General features: G+C 34.4%; 1 protein-coding gene and 1 long non-coding RNA gene across 3 annotated transcripts in view; one reads left to right on the top strand and one right to left on the bottom strand.

Moving 5' to 3' along the window:
* Nucleotides 1-19,623, bottom strand: part of LOC146994229 (uncharacterized) — a 118,985-nt gene that overhangs the window by 45,420 nt on the left and 53,942 nt on the right. For both annotated transcript variants that reach the window (XR_015043852.1, XR_015043851.1), the window contains exon 2: nt 216-270. This is a non-coding gene — a long non-coding RNA (uncharacterized LOC146994229). The remainder of the gene's footprint in view (nt 1-215; nt 271-19,623) is intronic.
* The window catches only part of LOC118200227 (uncharacterized), a 39,898-nt gene continuing 23,642 nt past the window's right edge, over nt 3,368-19,623 (top strand). Inside the window, exon 1 of the mRNA XM_035372165.2 lies at nt 3,368-3,581. Coding sequence (XP_035228056.1) covers nt 3,570-3,581 — 12 coding nt within the window. The 5' untranslated portion in view covers nt 3,368-3,569. The remainder of the gene's footprint in view (nt 3,582-19,623) is intronic.

Raw genomic sequence — 19,623 nt, 5'->3', positions numbered from 1 at the left:
AAAATATTTTAACTGTTAATATAAAATTAATATTACTAATTTAATATTTTATAGCAAAACAAAAACAAAAACAATAGAACAAGCAGAAAAGAATGATAATGCTTGTCCCCGATAATTTCTATTTTTTTTTTTTTTTTTCCTAAAATTAAGAATACTTCTGAAACATAGAAGTTCTAAAAAATGCTCGGGCAGTACGAATACGGTCTTCTACTCACCCTATTTCGGCCTGTACTGCTTACTTGCTTCAATGCTGCTCCAAAATCTTTGAATCTGTAAAAGAATTAAATTACGACAGTAATTTTTACAGCAAGCTACGTATTGCAAACTTATAAAGAATACAAATGCAATGAAATCCAATTGCCTGGTGTTTTTAAACATAAGAAAAACTGCAGCTTGTTGCTATTTTATTTACACATTTTTTTAAAAAAATTTATTGCTAAAGGCAACATTTTATCATAAAAAGCACAAATGCATTACGAACTAAATTTTAGCAATAAGCATTATAACGTATTTTTAATTAATTTTTGTTTAACTGCTTAGCTAGCATACGACAATAAAGATTTATTTTCATTATTTTAATTTATTTCTAATAAAATGAGTTCTAGGTTGACAGAAACTCATTGCTTAGCACTGTTTGAAAACATGCCTTTCTCAATTTGCTTTGAAAATTTTTTTGTTTTAATTTTGTTGTCTGTATTGTCTTAGTTGAAATAAAATTCGATATACGAAAACACAAAATGCACTTTTTCATACTGCATTCAGTTCTGTTTGACCTAAAGAGAGAAGAATTAATTAAATTGTCAAAAGATCTCAAGGTATGAATGGGGACCCACGCCGTCAATGAGGTGGAAATCAATTTTTGGTGGGTCGCGAAAAATGTTCAAACGCTATTTTTCTTTTTATAATAATACATTTTTACCTGTAATTATGAATAACGCCTAGCAAATATAATGGTTAGTGACATCATATGGATCGGCAAGGACTCGAATATTAGAAAAGGCACACATGCCTGTACGCGTATAGTGTCTTTGCGACATAGGGATACTCGAAATACACGACGAGCTGAAAGTCCTCTCAAGAAGCAAGAGGCAGAGGAAGAGGGCTGGGAGACCCTAGGACTTCACCTCCAGCGGTGTTCTTCCTGAAAGCTGGGGTGAAAACTTAACAGTTCAGCAATACCTTAATCACCTGTCGTACTACAGAGGTGTTGACCTGGTACCTACCTGTATCTGTAATTATGAATTAATTTGAGCTCCCAATTAGTTAAAAGTTAAACATTTTTATTTACTAGAGTCAAAAGTCGTTAATTCGGACACCCATAATCCGGAATGATCTATAATCCAGAACTCAAAGCTACAAACTTTCTGCGCATGCCTCGCGTAAGACCATTACGGCTGCGAATATGCGTGTGTGCATGCTCATAATACGTTTACGCATGCGCGTTTAATGTATAACGAACGGTATAAGCTAAGCTAAAATTATATAATTCAGTTAATGTTGCAGATTGCGTTGTTCCTTAATCTTCGAATTGGATCCGGCTTATTATTTTTTGCAGACTGTTAGAGCAATTTTATAAAAGTAAGCTTGAACTTTCGATTATGTGAAATAGAATTTCCGATATATATTTACTATTATGTAAAGGATCTACAAAGCGAAAGTATGTTTCGAAGTCCATTAAACAAAAAGTGGAATTGCTGTAAAAAATGGATAAAGGCATATCCTTCGTTTCTCTAACCATTCCGAAAGTTGTTTATCAATTTCATTCTGCTCTGTGGAGTGGGGGGGGGAACGCCGCGGCGCGCAATGAATTGGAAGTTGATCTGTCAGCACTATCCTTATCTTCAGGGCAGATGTTTTTATTATATTTGGCTTATAATTCCTTACTAAATGTAGTATTTCATCTCGATGTACTCCATCTTTGATATGATTTAAATCAAATTCCTCGTCATTATAATTCGCTTCCAATAGTGAAGAAAGTGACAACGAGGTTATTGAAAATGAAAAAATTTCGATTGACAAATTAGTCGGTATTCTCGACACAGCAATTATAGGACTTGAACAGCGGAACTTTGTAACTGAAGAGGAAATTATGTCTGTTTATAGAATGAAAGAGAAAGTATTATCACATAAAACGAAGCAACTTACATCGAAAGAAATGTTTAATAAAGTAAACAAATAAATATTAAGCTTTTTTTTTGTAAATTTTGATATCTTTTAGATCATAATTGTTCTTTATTTCATAAATTACGGTTTCATAATTTTAATTTTATAATTTCTGCATGCCATCTTACCAGATTTAAACTGATGATCTATAATCCGGAAAAATCGATAATCCGGAATCATCGCCGAAGTCCCGAGAGTCCGGATTAACGACTTTTGACTGTATTGCTTTGATATTACTATATTGCTATACTATTGCTTTGATCAAGGCATATCCCAGTGCTAGGTAAGTATACAATTGCTTTCATATTGCTATTGTGCCATCCAGACGGTATGGAGGTTAGGTGAGAATCCTACGGTAACGAAGGATCCGGGTTCGAATCCTGGAGAAGGCTTGGATGTTTGTAAATGTATAATGTCTTTGCGGTATGGGGGCACTCTAAGTACATGGCGAGTTGAAAGCCCTATCGGAAGGTTTGGTGGAAGCGGAGAAGGATGGAAGACCTTCGAACCATCCCCGGAGTGCTCTGCCTCAAAATTGGGGGAGGGGGTGAAGTAGAAGTCCAGCCTCTTCGAAACTATGGTAACCTTTCTTCCATTTATGGACAAAACAACAACAACATTATTCTCCAAGTAATTTTTAGTATGCATGGCTTTCTAAAAACCCAATGTTACTTCAGATGCTAGTAATAGTGCTAAAATATGTATCGCTCAAATTAGCATATTAATAATATCAAAGTATTATTTTCTGCTAGAAATCTCTTTTTTTTTTTCAGAGCAACTTTGTTTACTTATGGGTCGAAACAAACCACTATTATGCAAACACAACGACAGCATGGCTAAACTCTTGGAAAACGCTGTTTAAAATAGTATTACCCGAATAGGCTGCGGTCGCGGTTAGTTAGATATTCGGACATTTAAAAATTCATTGAATAATTTCTCACGGAAAATTCAACTTAAAGTAAAATAGTGAGCTATATATAGTATCATGAGTCTGAAAAGTAAATTTGATTTCACAATTAAAACTACATGAAAAATATTTCAGCTTTTTAGCGATATATTTATCGTGAAAATGCAGTAACAGCAATCCCACGTCGACTACTAAGAGTGTAAGGTGAGATAACTTATCTCTCAAAAATGTTCTCAAACAGAAATCTCCTATCTTCTCCTGATACCCTCTAGCAATAGCCTACCACTTATCTGTCGAAAGCAAATACTTTATTTCGAGCTGCGTAGAAGTGAAGAAGATTGTTTAAGTCCTTAAATAACTTTTAATACAACTCCTTAATAAATTCATTTGTGAAGATTTGTTGTGTGATGTAGATTATACTTCACAGAACTGGATTATACTCTAAACGGTGTAGCGCTTGGATTATACTCTAAACGGTGTAGTGCTCGGATTATTTCTAATGGAAAGGAAGGTATGAAGTTTAAATTTTTCCTACAAAACGCCATAATAATGATCTTACTTACTTAATGAGGTGAAATAGTATTATTTTCTCCTTTCTTTAAAAACTTGAGAACGCATTTCATGGCTGCATTCTATATTTTATCATATAGCTACTTTATCAAAATTTCCTACAAAAATGCCGCTTACCATCTACTTAGGCAACCTTATCACAGTGGGAAAACTTAAAACCTTTTCTTAAAACGCAGGTTTCTGAGCATTAAAATAAGTTTTGAGCGCATGTTGTATATGTATATATTCCTTTAGTTGTTGTTAATTGATGGTAGATTGGTTTATCCCCTTGATAAGTCGATTAATATGCGATCATTGACAAAAACTACTTTTTGAATATTTTAAATTTACTTTTAGTTTAGTTTTTTTTTTTTTTTTTTTTTTCTTTTTCTTTTGTGATTTAAGATAATTTTTTTTTTTCATTTGTGGTTTTAAATTGAATTTGCGTTCCTTGGACATGGTATATGGAAAGATTTCTTATTATAACTTATTATGAATTATTAGTTTATTACTTTGCAGCTTTAGCGCAAGTCATAGGCCTTTTTAATTTACTTTTAAGTACTTTATATTGAATATATATATATATATATATATATATATATATATATATTGTAGTGAGCTCGCCAAAAAGTTACCAGGAGCTGTGGCTCCAAGAAATAGTTCAACACAGTATTTAAAAAAAAAACAATGACATTGAAGGGTGAAAAATTAGTCTACACGCGAAATAAAATATAGAATATAAAACACAGTAAAATATTAATCGTAGGAAACAGGTAAATGGCAAAAAATACAGTAAAAAAATCTATCGATGTGATAAAGAACATAAATTTTACCAACACATCTATCGTTGAATTGATGATGTCATTGCCTTTAACAACTACAACAAAATAGAAGTTGCTAATATCTACCCTACATACTTAAAACTAAATAATACAAATACGGTGCAACATAATGTAGTCTACCTTGACTTACATATTATTGATAACAATTTTATAAAAGTTTACGACAAAAGAAGAGAATTCAATTTTTCTACACTAAAATTAACCAACTGGAATTCAAATATTTCCAAAAGAGTCATCCTAAACACAATTTATTCACAACTACTTAGAATAAAAAGAATATGCAATACCACAAAACACCTTCAAGAAGAAATACTATACTTCGTGACAATTTTGAAAAATAACCTAATTCCTCAAAAAATAATTAAAAATACTTTAAAAAAGCTGGCATTAGCCTTACCAATTTTTAGTTTTTTGAGTTCGATAGTCAAATTTTATATTTAAAGCCCAATGGGACGGTATAAAGTGGATGGCTGATTCAGAGAATCTAATGTAAAAATGTACAGATAATTCTTGTCACTACGTTTTCTTTCCTCCAAAAAATTTTGGCACAATACTTCTAATACTATTGTTTAAATAGTTTTAAATTACTTTGATGGCCAATTCTACTTTTATTAACAAATCGGGCCTTTTCGTTTTTCATTGTAGCTTGATCGCCCTCTAGCTTGAAGAATTACGACTTTTATTAACAAATGACTGTTTTTTCCATTTTACTCTTACTTTTGTGGCCATGTTGAGTAATTTTAGCTGAATTAGCCATTTTCACATTTAGAAACAGTTTTATTCTTCAAACAACTTGACTGACGCCATTTTGAATTCTTTCCACGTCTTTTCGAGCCTTTTAACCCCTTTTTAGCTCTGGGGGGACGAGTTCCCGCCAACGGACAATCTAATCGCATTGGCTGTTGCCCAGTGACATTGTTTCCCCCACGAGTGGGATGGCGTTGAAGGACACAGAGGGGAATTACAACTCCTTTTCAACTTTGCTTCACGATCAAGAGGACTGCATAGCCACAGGTCTGTTTTTTATGTTTCTTTTTTATAAAAAAATTTTTCTTGGTCTTAGCAAGACCCACTGTGTTTGTTTTCATTTAAATTTAATTTCAGATCTATAAAATTTATAAAGGTCTAATTCTTTAAGCTTGCAGGTCCAGCCCGTACGTTCTTGTATAGTTTGACTAATAGCAGACCGCTATTTATTTTATTTTAATTATTGCTGTACGTAGGAGTTGCATTTACATTTTTTACACCTTAATGTGTCATTTTGTGCTGATGCGTCGGGAAACTGGAACAGAGAATTGAGACTATAAAAAAATTTTTAGGACAATTCATCTAATTATAAAAAATTTTCGTAACACAAAAGTTTCAATTGTCTGTTTCGGCGAAACGCGTAATGGAGTTAGCTTGGTTCGACGTTTAACTAGAAATTTCCCTTGAAAAGCCAGGTTGAAGTCGAATTGAGCTAATTTACCATTTTCCGCTTTATAATTTTTTATAATTTTATGTTTTTATTTGTTTTATTTGTTTTAACTTGTTCCATCGATCGGTTTTTTTATATGTGTTAACTTTTCACTTATCACATCGATAGAATTTTTTAATGTATTTTTTGCCATTTACCTGTTTCCAACGATTAATATTTTACTGTGCTTTACATTCTATATTTTATTTCGCGTGTAGCCTAACTTTTCACCCTTCAATGTCATTGTTTTTTTAAAAATACTGTGTTGAACTATTTCTTGGAGCCACAGCTCCAGGTAACTTTTTGGCGAGCTCATTACAATTTATCTTCTTCTCATTTCCTTAATTTTGCAGCATATCGCGCAAAAAATTTTTAAGACTCAATAGGTATTTCTGCACAGTACTTACTACCTAGCTTTTTAATTATATATATATATATATATTTAAGTATCTTATATATATTTATGAATTTATATGTATATATATATATATATATATATGTATTCAATATAAAGTACTTAAATATATATACATTTAAGTATCTTATATATATATATATAAAATATGAAACGCCGGCTTTCGATAGAATACCTGAAGTTTTTAGGCAAAATGTGAAATATGAGGATTATTATGTACTCTATCCAGGCACTGTATATAATGCTTCTTTAGGCAACAAGTGTTCTTTTGGAAAAGTATGAAAAGGTCGTGATAAGGCTATTATTTAAAAGAAGTTCTTTTCTCAAAAATTCGAATGTTATTTTGGAAAAGTAATGAAAGACTGCTATTAAGAAACTTTTATTCAAAATCCGTAAAAGAACGTTAGTGGGATGATCTTGGCATACCATAATAAATTTGAATTCTCTATCTGACTGAAAGTGGATATCAGCAACATCTGCCTGACGACGGGCATGAAATTCAGAAAAAAAAAAAAATCATAGGTTTCACAAACAATGCCCTTTAGAATACCTTTTGCTTTTTCTGGCAGGGCTCCAAAAACCGTTGTACTGTTTAATATCATAACGTATAACGATTTTGCATTTGGCTAAAAGTTCTTTCAATATTATATCAAGTTATTTATGTCCTCTTTTCAATATTATGTCACGTGTCAAATAGCGGAACGAATTTCATGAAGTATGTGAAATAACTAAGTGTCCATGAAGGAATATTGTACGACACAGACGCCCCTTCTTTAACAAGATATATGAGTTTAATTTTGTTGTCCAAAAACATTAAATCATAGCGATTCAGCAAACAATAGTCTCACAGTTCCTTCTAAGTAATCATTTTGGCTTTTTACATAATTTATTAAATTCTAGTAAGTATTTTCGGTTATTCGAAAAAGAATATCAGATGTATTTCATACTGTTACGTTTTGCTTCTGACACCAGTTGTTACGTTATCTTTTTCTACCTTCACATTCGTACGGGGTTCGTAGATTGAGTGAATAACGACGACACTTGATAAAGTATCGAAAGACACTTTATTTACCAATATTAATCAGATAGCTCCAAAATCACTTTTACAATCGTCGAACTGTTATAAAAACGCTGACACGTTCAGCGACACAGCCTTCACACTGTCAGTCAATAACGGTGGAGACAGCTTCACTGCAAAGCACCAGAGTACAGCTCCCGACTCTGCTTGGTCGTTCTCGGAACTCCACGTACTCTCGAGACTCTCCACACTATAACTCGCGATGCACTCGACGATACACAAGAGTATAGTTCTCGACTCAGCACAGTCTAAGACAAAACTCGGCGATGCACTAATTCGCGATACACTAAAAGACTCTCTCGATGCACTCGACGATCAACTCGGAGCTAGACTTCGAGACACTCGCTCAATGACTGACTATCAGCTCGCTAGACGAGGCACACACTCGATACTAACTAACTCTCCGCGTACCAGCAGGGTTTATATAGCTTTTGACTGGCGTTCAAGAACATTCTGGGCTAAACCGGTAAGAATTCGTTCCAGAAGGTTCTCCATCCGTCTATGGCATATCGCCAATTTTGTCGCCAAATGGGCGAATTCTCGCCAAATGTGGCAACCCGACCTTTTCTTGCCATTTCATCGCAACCCTAAAACTGCTTTGCGGGGAAGCTATCTCACCGCATCTGTACATTTCGTAACAATACTTTGCCGGTTTGTAATTTGGCACTCCATAGAATACCTAGGCACTGAGTGAAATGTTTAATTGGATTAATTGGATCGTACATTGCGAACAGTTTTCGACATTCTATAAAATGTCTAGGCATTCTACCAGAATGCCGAATTTCATACTTTGCCAATAACATTTGCCGATAACTTTGCCGATATTTATCACAACATACTGACACTTTTATATAACGCATATAAAAGTGTATCACAACATACTGACACTTTTATATAACGCATATAAAAGTGTATCACAACATACTGACATTTTTATCACAACATACTGACATTTTTATATAATCTAGATGCTTGTAAAAATGTTACAAAATATAATATCCATTTCTGATTTTATAATTAATCTTATTGCTTCTCTTTTTACTATTGTTATGTTTACTGTAATATAATTACTTTAAAATTTAAAGTAATACTATTTTAAAGTACAATATTTATGTAAACGCTTTCTCAGTCTCAGACTAGAATAGCTCTGTTAATCCTATATGTGTAGAGTTCATTTATCTTTTTAATTTGATTTATATTCTGAAAGCTAAATAACATTATATTGATAGGGGATTCAATAGTTTACGAAAAATTATTCAAGTGAAGCCAAAAATTTATGTATTCGTGTTTTAAATTTATAAGGATTTATTTTGTACGAAATTTTAAACTTATATTGTAAAAATTAGTAAGAGATTTGTATATAGTTGTATTGTAAAAATTTAATTGTGTTGCAAAAATTTTATATATTGTTTTCAATATGGGAAGAAAATTTTATACGTTCTTCCAGTAGTTATAGTTATGTCTATGAAAATTTCGCATTTATCATAAAAAACGAAACGCAAGAAATGTGACTGCCGTGCGACAAAAATTGACAGAGATATTCAATATTAAATTCAAGAATCATATTCAGAGGCCGTATACAAATTGAAGAGCGAAAGTTTTGCATTTATACGTAACTAAAAATAAAATACCGTTTATAACAAGTTTCTGCTGTTAAGAAATTACGTGAAGAGCCTTTCTACGCAGATTATTGAGAAAAATATTGATTAATATAAATTATATATTTTTTCAAAATGGTAATCTTATTCACAGAATGTTATAGAACTCGTTTTGGAACATTGACAGACTTCAGTATTGGCAAATAGCCAACTCTTAATGCTACTTCCATTAAATTAAAAATGAAAAGTATTTATACTTTAATGAATTGTATGATCACCAGATTATGAGAATAAGACTGTATGAGGATACTGATAACTATGAAACAGTGTTCTAGGAAACAACAACATGCTTCAATAGCTAACTCGTAAAATTATTTGCTTTAATTAGAAACGAAAAATATTAATACTTAAATGAATTTTTGTAAGATTACCAGGTTATGATTCTAAAGTAATAAAACTGCATGAGAATATTGATGACATATTTTTTTATTTACAGAAAACTTATAAATTATTTTATGTGAAAATTATTTTTTGCTTACCAAGTACAATAAAATTATAAATTATATATACTAATAAATCGTCAAACCCTGCCATTGAACTTTGGCATTTAAAGGGGAAAAAACAACAACCTCGGTTTATCCTAATTTATTTATATATCCGACACCTCAATGCAAATCGAATATATTATCAAAAATGACACATATTAAAATCAAATATCCCGATCAATTTTTGCCGTACGGTAGTCTAACCCTTTGTGTTTTATTTGTAACAAAGAGTGCAAAGTTTTCTTGAATATAAGTATCGTGACCGTAGAGGAGTATGACTTTCGTGATATTTACAATATTGATTTCTTTCTATTTAAAATGGCAGAAACAAGAGTCTCTGGCCATTTAAAACATTTTAACAATAGAAAGTACAAATAGCGCCGGAGCCTGGGCCGGAGCAACATGTGCAGTGGCACCGGGTGGCAAAATTTAGAAAACGCAGACTCTGCACAAGGGGGGGGGGCGAAAAGCCTAGTGTCAGCCCTGATTACATGTCTAAGAAAGTCTGATTACATGTCGGGAAAGAAAAGGCCAGGTGAGGACATTTGTGAACAGGTTATATGTATATCCTGTAGTAAATACTCCAAATAAAGACCTCCGCATTAGAGCAATGATGTGTATTAAAATTAAGTATATCATTAAATAACAGTAACATGTACTTTGCGTTATGAAGCCTTTTTAACTTTAACGATCTACTGTATGTTTTGATGTTAAGAATTTCGAGCAAAATATTCAGCTTTGTCCATTCTAGATTTAGACGAAGTTTCGCATATTCTGATTGTATTTTATTAATTCACCTCCATTGAGCCAACCAAAGCTTTCTATAATTGCATTCATCAATATTATTTACCAATTCCTTTATTAGTTTCATGAATGCTGTAACATGAAATAAACCAGTGTCAATTACAACTGATTAACTTTTGTGTAAAAAGTTACTTTAATAATGCATTATAATGTCGTATATCAATGCTTTTAATAAAGGTAATAGAAAACTTGTAAGTACCCTTTGTTAGAGAAAATATAAGTAACTTACGCTGTCAAATACGCAGATACATGTGTAATTTATTTTAATTAAAACAGTTACCTTATCATTTTGGCTTTAAAGTAACTTCTGCTTTCGTCAACTTCCACTGGATTGCAAATTAGTTAAAATACATACAAGTTATGAATTGTTAAGCTTTTCAGAAAGATAGACTGACAGCTAGCTTTTAGGAAAGCGTTTGGCAACTAGTTCTCTGAAAAGCTGGCTGTCACTCTACCTTTTGTTTCTTTTCCACCGATAATGGGACAGCTAATCCACTGAGTTCAAGCAAAAATCCTAGAACTACCTTTATAAATATGTGCTCGTTGCATGGCTCCCAGGTATATCCTTGGGAAACAAGGCGAATATGCATACTATAGGTTAGTGTTGGCGAACCTTTTTTGGGGCTGCATGCCCAAAACCACAAAATTTTTGTTTTGGGGGGGGGTGAGTCCAAAACCTCTTTGATTAAATCCCCACCGGAGAGCGGTTTACCATGTTTTGCCAGGCACAGTGAAATTCGAAAACTGGCTGTTGTTAGATGGTTTGTTCTAGAAAGATAACAGCAAAACCCAACTTTCTGGTAATTATAATTCCTCAATTTTCCTTCAATAATCACCTTCCGTTCAGCTTCATCAAGTTCGGGAACAATCTTGCAGTTGGTGTTAAAGTGCCGTCGGCTCAGGAGTTCCTTTGAGTCGCGACTCCGGCATCCGCGCGTCAGCGCAATTCCAGAACAACTAGTTGAAGATTTTCGATCACATCGAAGTTGCTAATTTCGTAACTATCGAGAATAACATATAGTCTAAAGGAAATAATCAGTAGATGGCATAGGAACGTGAAGTCTCAGCTAGTAATACAATGGGTCAATCAAACATCAAGGATCAAGGATCAAGGAAGTGCAATTTACGGAGTTCATAGGCAATTACGCCTTTACCTCCACATCATCACAGGAATTTAGATCATCAAAAGAGGGGATTGTCTAATAGGGTAAAAATTTTGAAAAGCCGAATAACTTGGAATAAATGCCTTCACACTGAGACAAAAAAGTTAAAAACTCAGAAGGTCTTAATTTTGTGCCGAATAAGGGCCAGAATAATTTAGATAGGGGCAGTCATCATAAAATTTTGACCAGATAAATAAAAGGTGAAGTTTCCTTGAACCTTGATAATCGCCTTTTGCATACGTCAGGAGCGAAGAATACGTAGAGGAGAGATCAAAAGATCTTTTCCAATACGCGTTCTTCAGAGGAGAGAGGGAGGGGGGACCTGGGTACAGGTCGAAAAAGTAGTTCTGCCAGTGATCAGCTGGGAGGGAGAAGTTTCGTTTTTGACCGCTATTGAATGCGGTATTTAAAAGGCCGAAAATGACGTTGTTAAACGCCTGAAAGAGTTCCTTCTTAAAGGAAGATAAGAGCTGTTATCAGTAATCTTTCTCAGTTAAAATAACGCTCTTAACGTTTGGAAGAATAAAGTAGTTGAAAGAGATATTTTATATATATCAGCTTTTTCAGATAAATTTTAGTAATTTAATTCAGTCCTTTTAGACTGTGATGTTTCTTGTTAAAGAAACGTTAAAGCGGGTTCCTCAGCTTAATGCTGTGTGCATTAAAGAACTTTAGAGGCGGGGGGGGGGGTTAAGGAACGAGAGGTAGTTATTCACATGGTCGTCCGTGCGCTCATACCTAGCCCGTTTAAATGGGAATGCTGAATATTCCGGGTTAAGAACCGCTCGGGGTCTTTTCTGGGAAGAAACGACAGCAGGATCATATACGGGTAGCATATGTAGCACAGAATTAGCAACATGTTGAATATTTTTGAAAATTTTTTCCGAAAGTCGCTGTATAAAGCGATTCCAATCAAATATCCCGCTGCGTGTGACGCCAGCCTGTCAGGGGGGTACTAAGTGCTGTCTGACACTAGATGTGCCCCACACAAGTCTTTCCCCGCATAGAATGCATAATGGTTTCTTATTGTGTTCAATAACTCCAAATGAATATCTTGAAATGATCTTTCACTATCAATGCTTAATTCTGCCCTTTTTGCTGAGGTCATTTGTGAGGGTTCAAGACCGTTAGACCGTTCAAGACCGGGACAGCAGTAACCGTTAACCCGGACATCTCTTTGCTAAACTTCTAACTTTAGATTTCATATGCTCCCTTTCGGCTTTATTGGGCTTATTTTTACTGAGCGCATGTGATTAAGCTTGGTTTTTCTACTGAGCTTTCATTGTTTTGTTATATTATCAAATTGTATGTTTTTACATTATATTTGTATATTCCTTTTAAGATATTAAATTTAAATTATTCATAATTAACATGCTTAGATCTGAAAACTGGAATGTATTTAATAATGAAAGTATTAAAACTCACTGGCAGTCTGCAATAAATTTGAATTCGTTTAGCAAACATTAGCTGCCTTAACTTTGGCGGATTCTTTGTCATGTAACAAGTAATATGATTGGCCCAAACAATTTAAACGTCAAAAATTGGGTCAATAAATATGTATATCATTTCTATGGCGATATATGAAAATCTTATATCTAGGGTTAGGCCCTATGCTAGTGGCATTATGCAATAAGTAAGTAAGTCAAACGATCAAGAACAGACTAAAAAATTAAATTACATAGTATATTTATTGTGATTATTGATTGAGGATATTTTAGTCGCGTTCCGGCTGATAAAGCTCTGCGTTCAGACTGTGGCACGTGTGCCATAGGTGCGCCATCACTGCTATAGATGGAGAAATTGTCTGCCAGTTAATGGTTGGAAGTTTAACAGGGAAAGGTTACATGCCTGAAGCGCAACAGTTCGAGATTAATAAAGGAAGAGACAAAAATTATTGAAATTGCGAAACAATGGAAAGAAAATGGAAGAAACTACACAAGTGGAACGAGAAATAAAGAGAATATTGCGGGGGGCGGGGGGAAGCGTCTAGGAAGATCAAATAAAGTTGCCTTGCCATTTTATTGTGTTCTTTCGTCATTTGCCAGGAAATCTATATTCCGCTAACCTTGCAATAACGTAGGCACTGGTGAACAGTATCTTATACTGCGCAATATAAAAAATCAAATTGTTTGGATGAAAAGGTAAAAATCAATGTCTATTTCCCTCTATCACTGAATCAGAATTATGAACATGACTGGATGAAGTTGAATGTCATCCTATTTTTCGTTCATCCAATCAAGTATAGCTAATTTAGAACTATACAAAATCAATTGACAACCTGATGTAGTAAAATTCTTCAAACTACAGAGACTTGAATGGGGTGGACAGCTGGCCAGAATGCATGAAGTCCAGTGTTGTAAGAAAATCTTTCTGGTAATGCCCATGGAAACCAGACCTCGGGTACATCCACAGTAAGATTTCGCATCAACTTTAACTGAGTTCAAATTATATTTGTTTTATAAGATATTTCCCCCTCTTTTCTGCATGCCTTCGTTGCATAACGGTTGCACACTCGGCGCATATTCCAGAGGTCCAGGGTTCGAGTTCCGGCGAGCGCACTGCACGTTTTTCGTGTTTCCTACTTCAAAAAAAGAAAAAAAAAACCTAATGACTCTACATTGGCGCCCAAGCTAAAAGGTGGTAGATGATGATTCTTCACTACCAGGCTTTTTTACCCTAATCCTCAGTCGCTCTTTAAAAGTGGGAGAATATAAGGTATTTTCTCCCTCCTTTCTGTGCATGACTTCGTTGGATAACGAAAGCACACTCGGCGCGTATTCGAGAAGTCCATGTTCAAGTACGGCGAGGGCATTGCTTATTTTTCATGTCTTCAGCATCAACATAACCTAATGATTCAACAGTGGCGCCGGAACTAAAAGGTGGTGGCTGATGATGCTTCACCACCAGGATTTAGGAATTGAGTCCCATAATCTCCAGTCGCCCTTTAAAAGGAAGAGATTTCTCCCTCCTTTCTACATGCTTTCGTCATGTAACGGTAGCACACTTGGCGCATATTCGAGAAATCCAGGTTTCGAGTCCTAGCGCGGGCACTGTTGCGTTTCCTACTTCAAAAAATCTAAATGACTCTACAGTTGAAAAGTAACAGATATGTTAACTGATATTTCGATGTACATAACAGTCAAGAAATTTTTCCAGGAGAATAAAACAAGTGTAATGTTACATAATTAACTAAAAATTTGTAATGAAGGGGCAACGTGAATTGGCAATAAACTTTAGAATTAAAGCACTCAAAATAAAGAAGTGCAGTAAAGAAAACGAGATATGCTGGTCAATAAATCAAACTCTAAAAAATGATTCACACGAAAGTTACGACGAAGAAATGTGTTATCTCTTCAAAAAGGGTGTGGAAATAAGGTATATCTACATATGAAGGTATACGACATCCGTGAACTAAAAGTTTTGATGTACAGAGGTTATTTCAGCAATAAGATACCAGATATCAGCAAATCAAGGTATTTCTTGACTTACTTTAACAGCGTAAGGCGAAATAAACACTTCTATTGTCGCATACTTAAAAAACGACAAGCTAAAAGTTTTGATGTAATTTATCTTTCAAGTATGCTCTGCGAATGGAAACCCTGAAGTCTCAAATTACAAAACATAATTTAGGCATAATAATATGCAATGCATTTAATGTAGTTTGTAGTAATATTAGTAAGTAATTTTCAAAGAGTACGGGATTACCTATTTTAATAATGTTATTATAAAGCAACTGAAAAGAAGCTGTGAAAGATTTTATAAGTGATTACTGTTCAGTTAGGCAAAGAATATTACCCATATCTGTTAAATGTAAATGAATTTCGAGAACTAAGCAAATGCTAACAAAAGCCTTTCCCCAGAAGCATTGAAGGTCTTCTGCAAAAATATATTAGTTCAATTCTTTTAACATTAGAACACTCAAATGACTATAATCTGCTGAAATTCGGTATGAATTTCGTAAAGCTGGCATTTCTAGTATTAAATAAACATTAGAGCTGAAAATTCTAACTCTTTTTAAGCGAAAAAAATTCAATATTTCAAAAACTAAGGTTTGTAAGATTACGGATTGTAATTAAAGTCTTAATTGAAAGTAAAAGATTTTAATGACATCAAAAAAGTAATTTTAAGTATGAATCTTGAGATACAATAGTCAAAATTAATAAACGTACCTTTAAAAATTTATATAATAAATTTTTGAAAACGTCAACGTTATCAATGTGCTCGTAGACTTATCCATAAAGTGAAGAAATGCCACTGTACAATGTTTGCCGCTAGTGTTTTGAAACAGAAAGTGAAGAACAACTCCAAGCACCATTTCCAAAAGGAAGTCTTGAGAATGGTAAGGCTGCTTCTTTCTTGAAAGTAAGCTTCTTCAGTTATTGATAAAGAAGTTTTTTAATACCGGCCTAAGACACTACGAGTAGGTGAGATACGAAGAATTCGTTATTGCTTTGAATCTAAAAGCGTTAGTAAAGCGTTTCACCTTCCAAAAAGACGATTATTACATAATAAATGTAACATTAAGAAGCTATGATATCAGGCATGGTAGAATAAAGATGAACTAGAGGCTGGCTGAGCTCATGAGCTGTAGTCGTAGCGTAGTATCTCTCTCAGGTCCGAAATGTTTACTTACGTTTTCGGATGTTTAACATCTGATTCGCCATTCTACACCTCGTTGATCATGCATTACTCCTGATTTGTCTTTTGTAGCCACTTGTGACTACTCACTGCACTAGCTTACTCTCATTGCCATCTTTAACGTTCCTAGGACTGTGGTCTCTATTTTACTAAGTTATTTATAGGTCCTTCCAACTGGAAAGTTCCCTGAGGTTTGGTAACTGTGATAATACCTTTACTTTATAACCATATCTTGACAACGTTTTGAAAAAATGCGAAATTCGCACATAAGAAAACTTGTTGATTATGATCCAACCTATAGTTCCTTCCAACTGGAAAGTTCCCTGAGGTTTGGTAACTGTGATAATACCTTTACTTTATAACCATATCTTGACAACGTTTTGAAAAAATGCGAAATTCGCACATAAGAAAACTTGTTGATTATGATCCAACCTTAGAAAATGCTGCAAAACGAGCCCCGTCAATTCATCATGATTCGAAACGGTAAATATGTAAAATAACAAGCTGTATGTGCGCCTTTTTTTAACTCATTAGTACTGGTCTGTACGTGTTACTGACCTGCATAAATTTATTAATTCTCCTGGTAAAGCAAGCATAGACTTTACTTATTTCTGGCAAAACAGAATAAGAGATTCTGACTATGTATGCAGTGAAACTATTTTTCTTTGCTTAACATGCCTCGAAAAGCTGGCTATAAACTTTCCTCTACATTACCTGGCATAGTAGGACTTATAGACTTTGCCGTCTTTTACTGTAAATAATTCATCATTATCCTATATCTTCAACTTTGTATTGTAGCTTCAGTTATCTACCTTCAATTAACACCAACTTGCGTCCCCCTTGCGTTAATTAAGTGATCTTCAATAACTTTATAAGGTATTTCTTACACCTTTTTAGCATGCGTTCGTGGTACAGTGGTCAGCACAATCGGCGTGCATTCGAAAGGTTCGAGGTTCGAATCCCGGCACGGGAGTTGCTAACTTTTCATGTCTCCTGCTTCGAAATAACCTAATGATTCTACAACTTTATTAAAACGGCATCTCAGTTTCCTGTATCATCGAACAGCTTATTCATTGATGATATCGAAGAAAACTTCTGTTTTGTCTCCCCAAATGAAGGCAGAGACACAGTATTCCTCGCCTCACAGGCGCAACACTCCTTATTTATTACGTTACCGTCACCTTTAGGGCAAAGCTCCATGATTATTGGTGGAAGCTAGAATAAGCTATATGACAAATGAACCATCCAAGATCCGAGATCTTTTAACAATGCCTTCCAAAAAAAAGGGAATAAAATAGGGGGAAAATTACTAAATAGGGGAATATTATTTCCAAAATAGGGGGGAAAAATTACTAAATTGTTACACTGGTTAACGTAATAGTTTTTTACGTATGCGCAAAATGCAGCTTGAAAGGAAATTTTTCTCTGAGTTATTACGATCATTGACTCGCATTGCCATAGACTTTACTTAAGAAAATTTTACACTAATTTCATAAGAAACATCATAAGATCTAACTTTCATTGCTATCATGCAATGTGTCTAGATCTAAAAGTTAAACTTTGCGAATTCTCGCACAAGTGTGAAAATGAATGCAACAGAGGAAGGGTGTACAAAGCCCTTTTTATTTATCAGAACTCTTTGAAAGAAAGGAACGGACTTCGTGCCTTCAAAAGCAGCGACTACTTGCGTTGAGAACTTAATGATAATATAATAATAAATCCAAAAGTTAAGAAGCAGCGGTAGACTACACGATTTAATTTATTCTAACAGGCTGACTCAGCAACCTACACCGGCGGTAGACTAATTAAACGGTAAGAATGCGAAGCAGCTGCTAAGATTAACAACTGGAGGACAAAATAGCAAACGTGCACTACACTAGCGAAATCATGCTCTGTCTAACTTCCTCGTTTCATTGTTTAAATACTGTCGTTCACCTACTTCATTTGCATCCCGGCGAGGAAATGTGAGGAGAAATAGAGAATTCAGAAAAGGTACCAAAATTAAAATAACTGGTTAGTGAACTAAGGAAAACCCTACAACATGTCTAAGAAAATATCAGTACCTTCACAAGGAACAATCAACTTTGCTTTAATTTAAAATACTACGAGAATAAGAATAATTGTTTTTGAGATGTTTTCTCTCTCCTTTCCGCATGCCTTCGTGGTATAACTCGAAGCACATTCCACGCATATTCGGAGTTCGAATCCCGGCAAGAGCATTGCTCAGTTTTTTACGTCTCCAACATAAAACATTCTAAGGACTCTTGTGCCCGAACTAGAAGGTGGTAGACGATAATACGTCGCGACCAGAATGCGGCGATTTGGTACTCTTATCCCCAGTCGCCATTTAAAAGGGGGAGTATATAAGGTATTTTCCCTCTCCTTTCCGCATGCCTTCCTGGCGTAACTGGAAGCATATTCAACGCGCATTCGGCAGACGTGGCGTTCAAATCCCAGCAAGAGCACTGCTCACTTTTCAGGGTTACATTTGAACTTATTTTATTACATATGAAGCGAGTATTTAAAAAAACTCTTTCAAATACTCGTTTGTTTCACGTTTTCTTCTATCTGTGTAATTTCAGATCGAATTTTACTAACGCATAAAAAGTCTTTATTGTATTTTTAGTGAAATCATTTTAGGGAAAAATCTTACATTTTAAAAAGCAAAGAATAAGTTTATAAAGTAATTAGTTAGAAAGCCAAAATAAATCTGTGTCCACTTCAAGAAACAAAGACGCTGATTGGCTGAAATAGAAAGCATATTGTTAGCGAGACAGTCATTGGTCCTTAATAATGTGTTTGTTCACCGTCGCGGATGCACAAAGGCATGAAAAGATTTGGGCACCTTGAAACAGGCCTTGCGCATGCGCAGTCTTCTAGACAAGAGATGTCATAGTTGTTCTTTTATATGACGCACAATCCAAAAAAAGATTTGAAGAGACATGCGCCAGGCTTCCCAATTAAGTGTGCGTCTCCCGTGCGAGAAGATGTGGGTGCGAATCCCAGCTTTTTAAAATTCAGTGAAAAGGCATTGTTATAAATAATGAAATGCAATGAAAATGAATAAATATTAAATAATGAGTTGCTCAGTTAAAAATAATTACAGATTATATAATTAAAAATAAGGACATATTAAATAATTAAAGAAAAATTAATAAAATAAAGAACAAAAATAATGAAAAGATGGTATCTCAAATACCTGGTTCAACAGGTCGTTGCCACAAAAAAAGAAATATAGGGAAAAAGAAAGAAAACATGTTCGCGTTGTTACAAGAAAAGGAAAACTATCGTGTATGAAATCATACAAAACACGTCTGTGCACATCTGAGTAGATCCAACATGGCGGCGACACTTGATTCAAGCTAGATGTCGTTTAGGCCAAGCGCCTAGGCTGCAACTCTGGCCCATTTTCGAAGAGAAGAGGAACAGACCAGAAAGTTTTACCTTAAATAGAAAAAAATGCTT

This window comes from Stegodyphus dumicola, chromosome 11 (genome assembly GCF_044657685.1).
Source record: "Stegodyphus dumicola isolate Sdum_Otavi_A_Nest chromosome 11, ASM4465768v1".
NCBI lineage: Eukaryota > Metazoa > Arthropoda > Arachnida > Araneae > Eresidae > Stegodyphus > Stegodyphus dumicola.
This window is presented reverse-complemented; position numbering and strand designations above follow the sequence as displayed.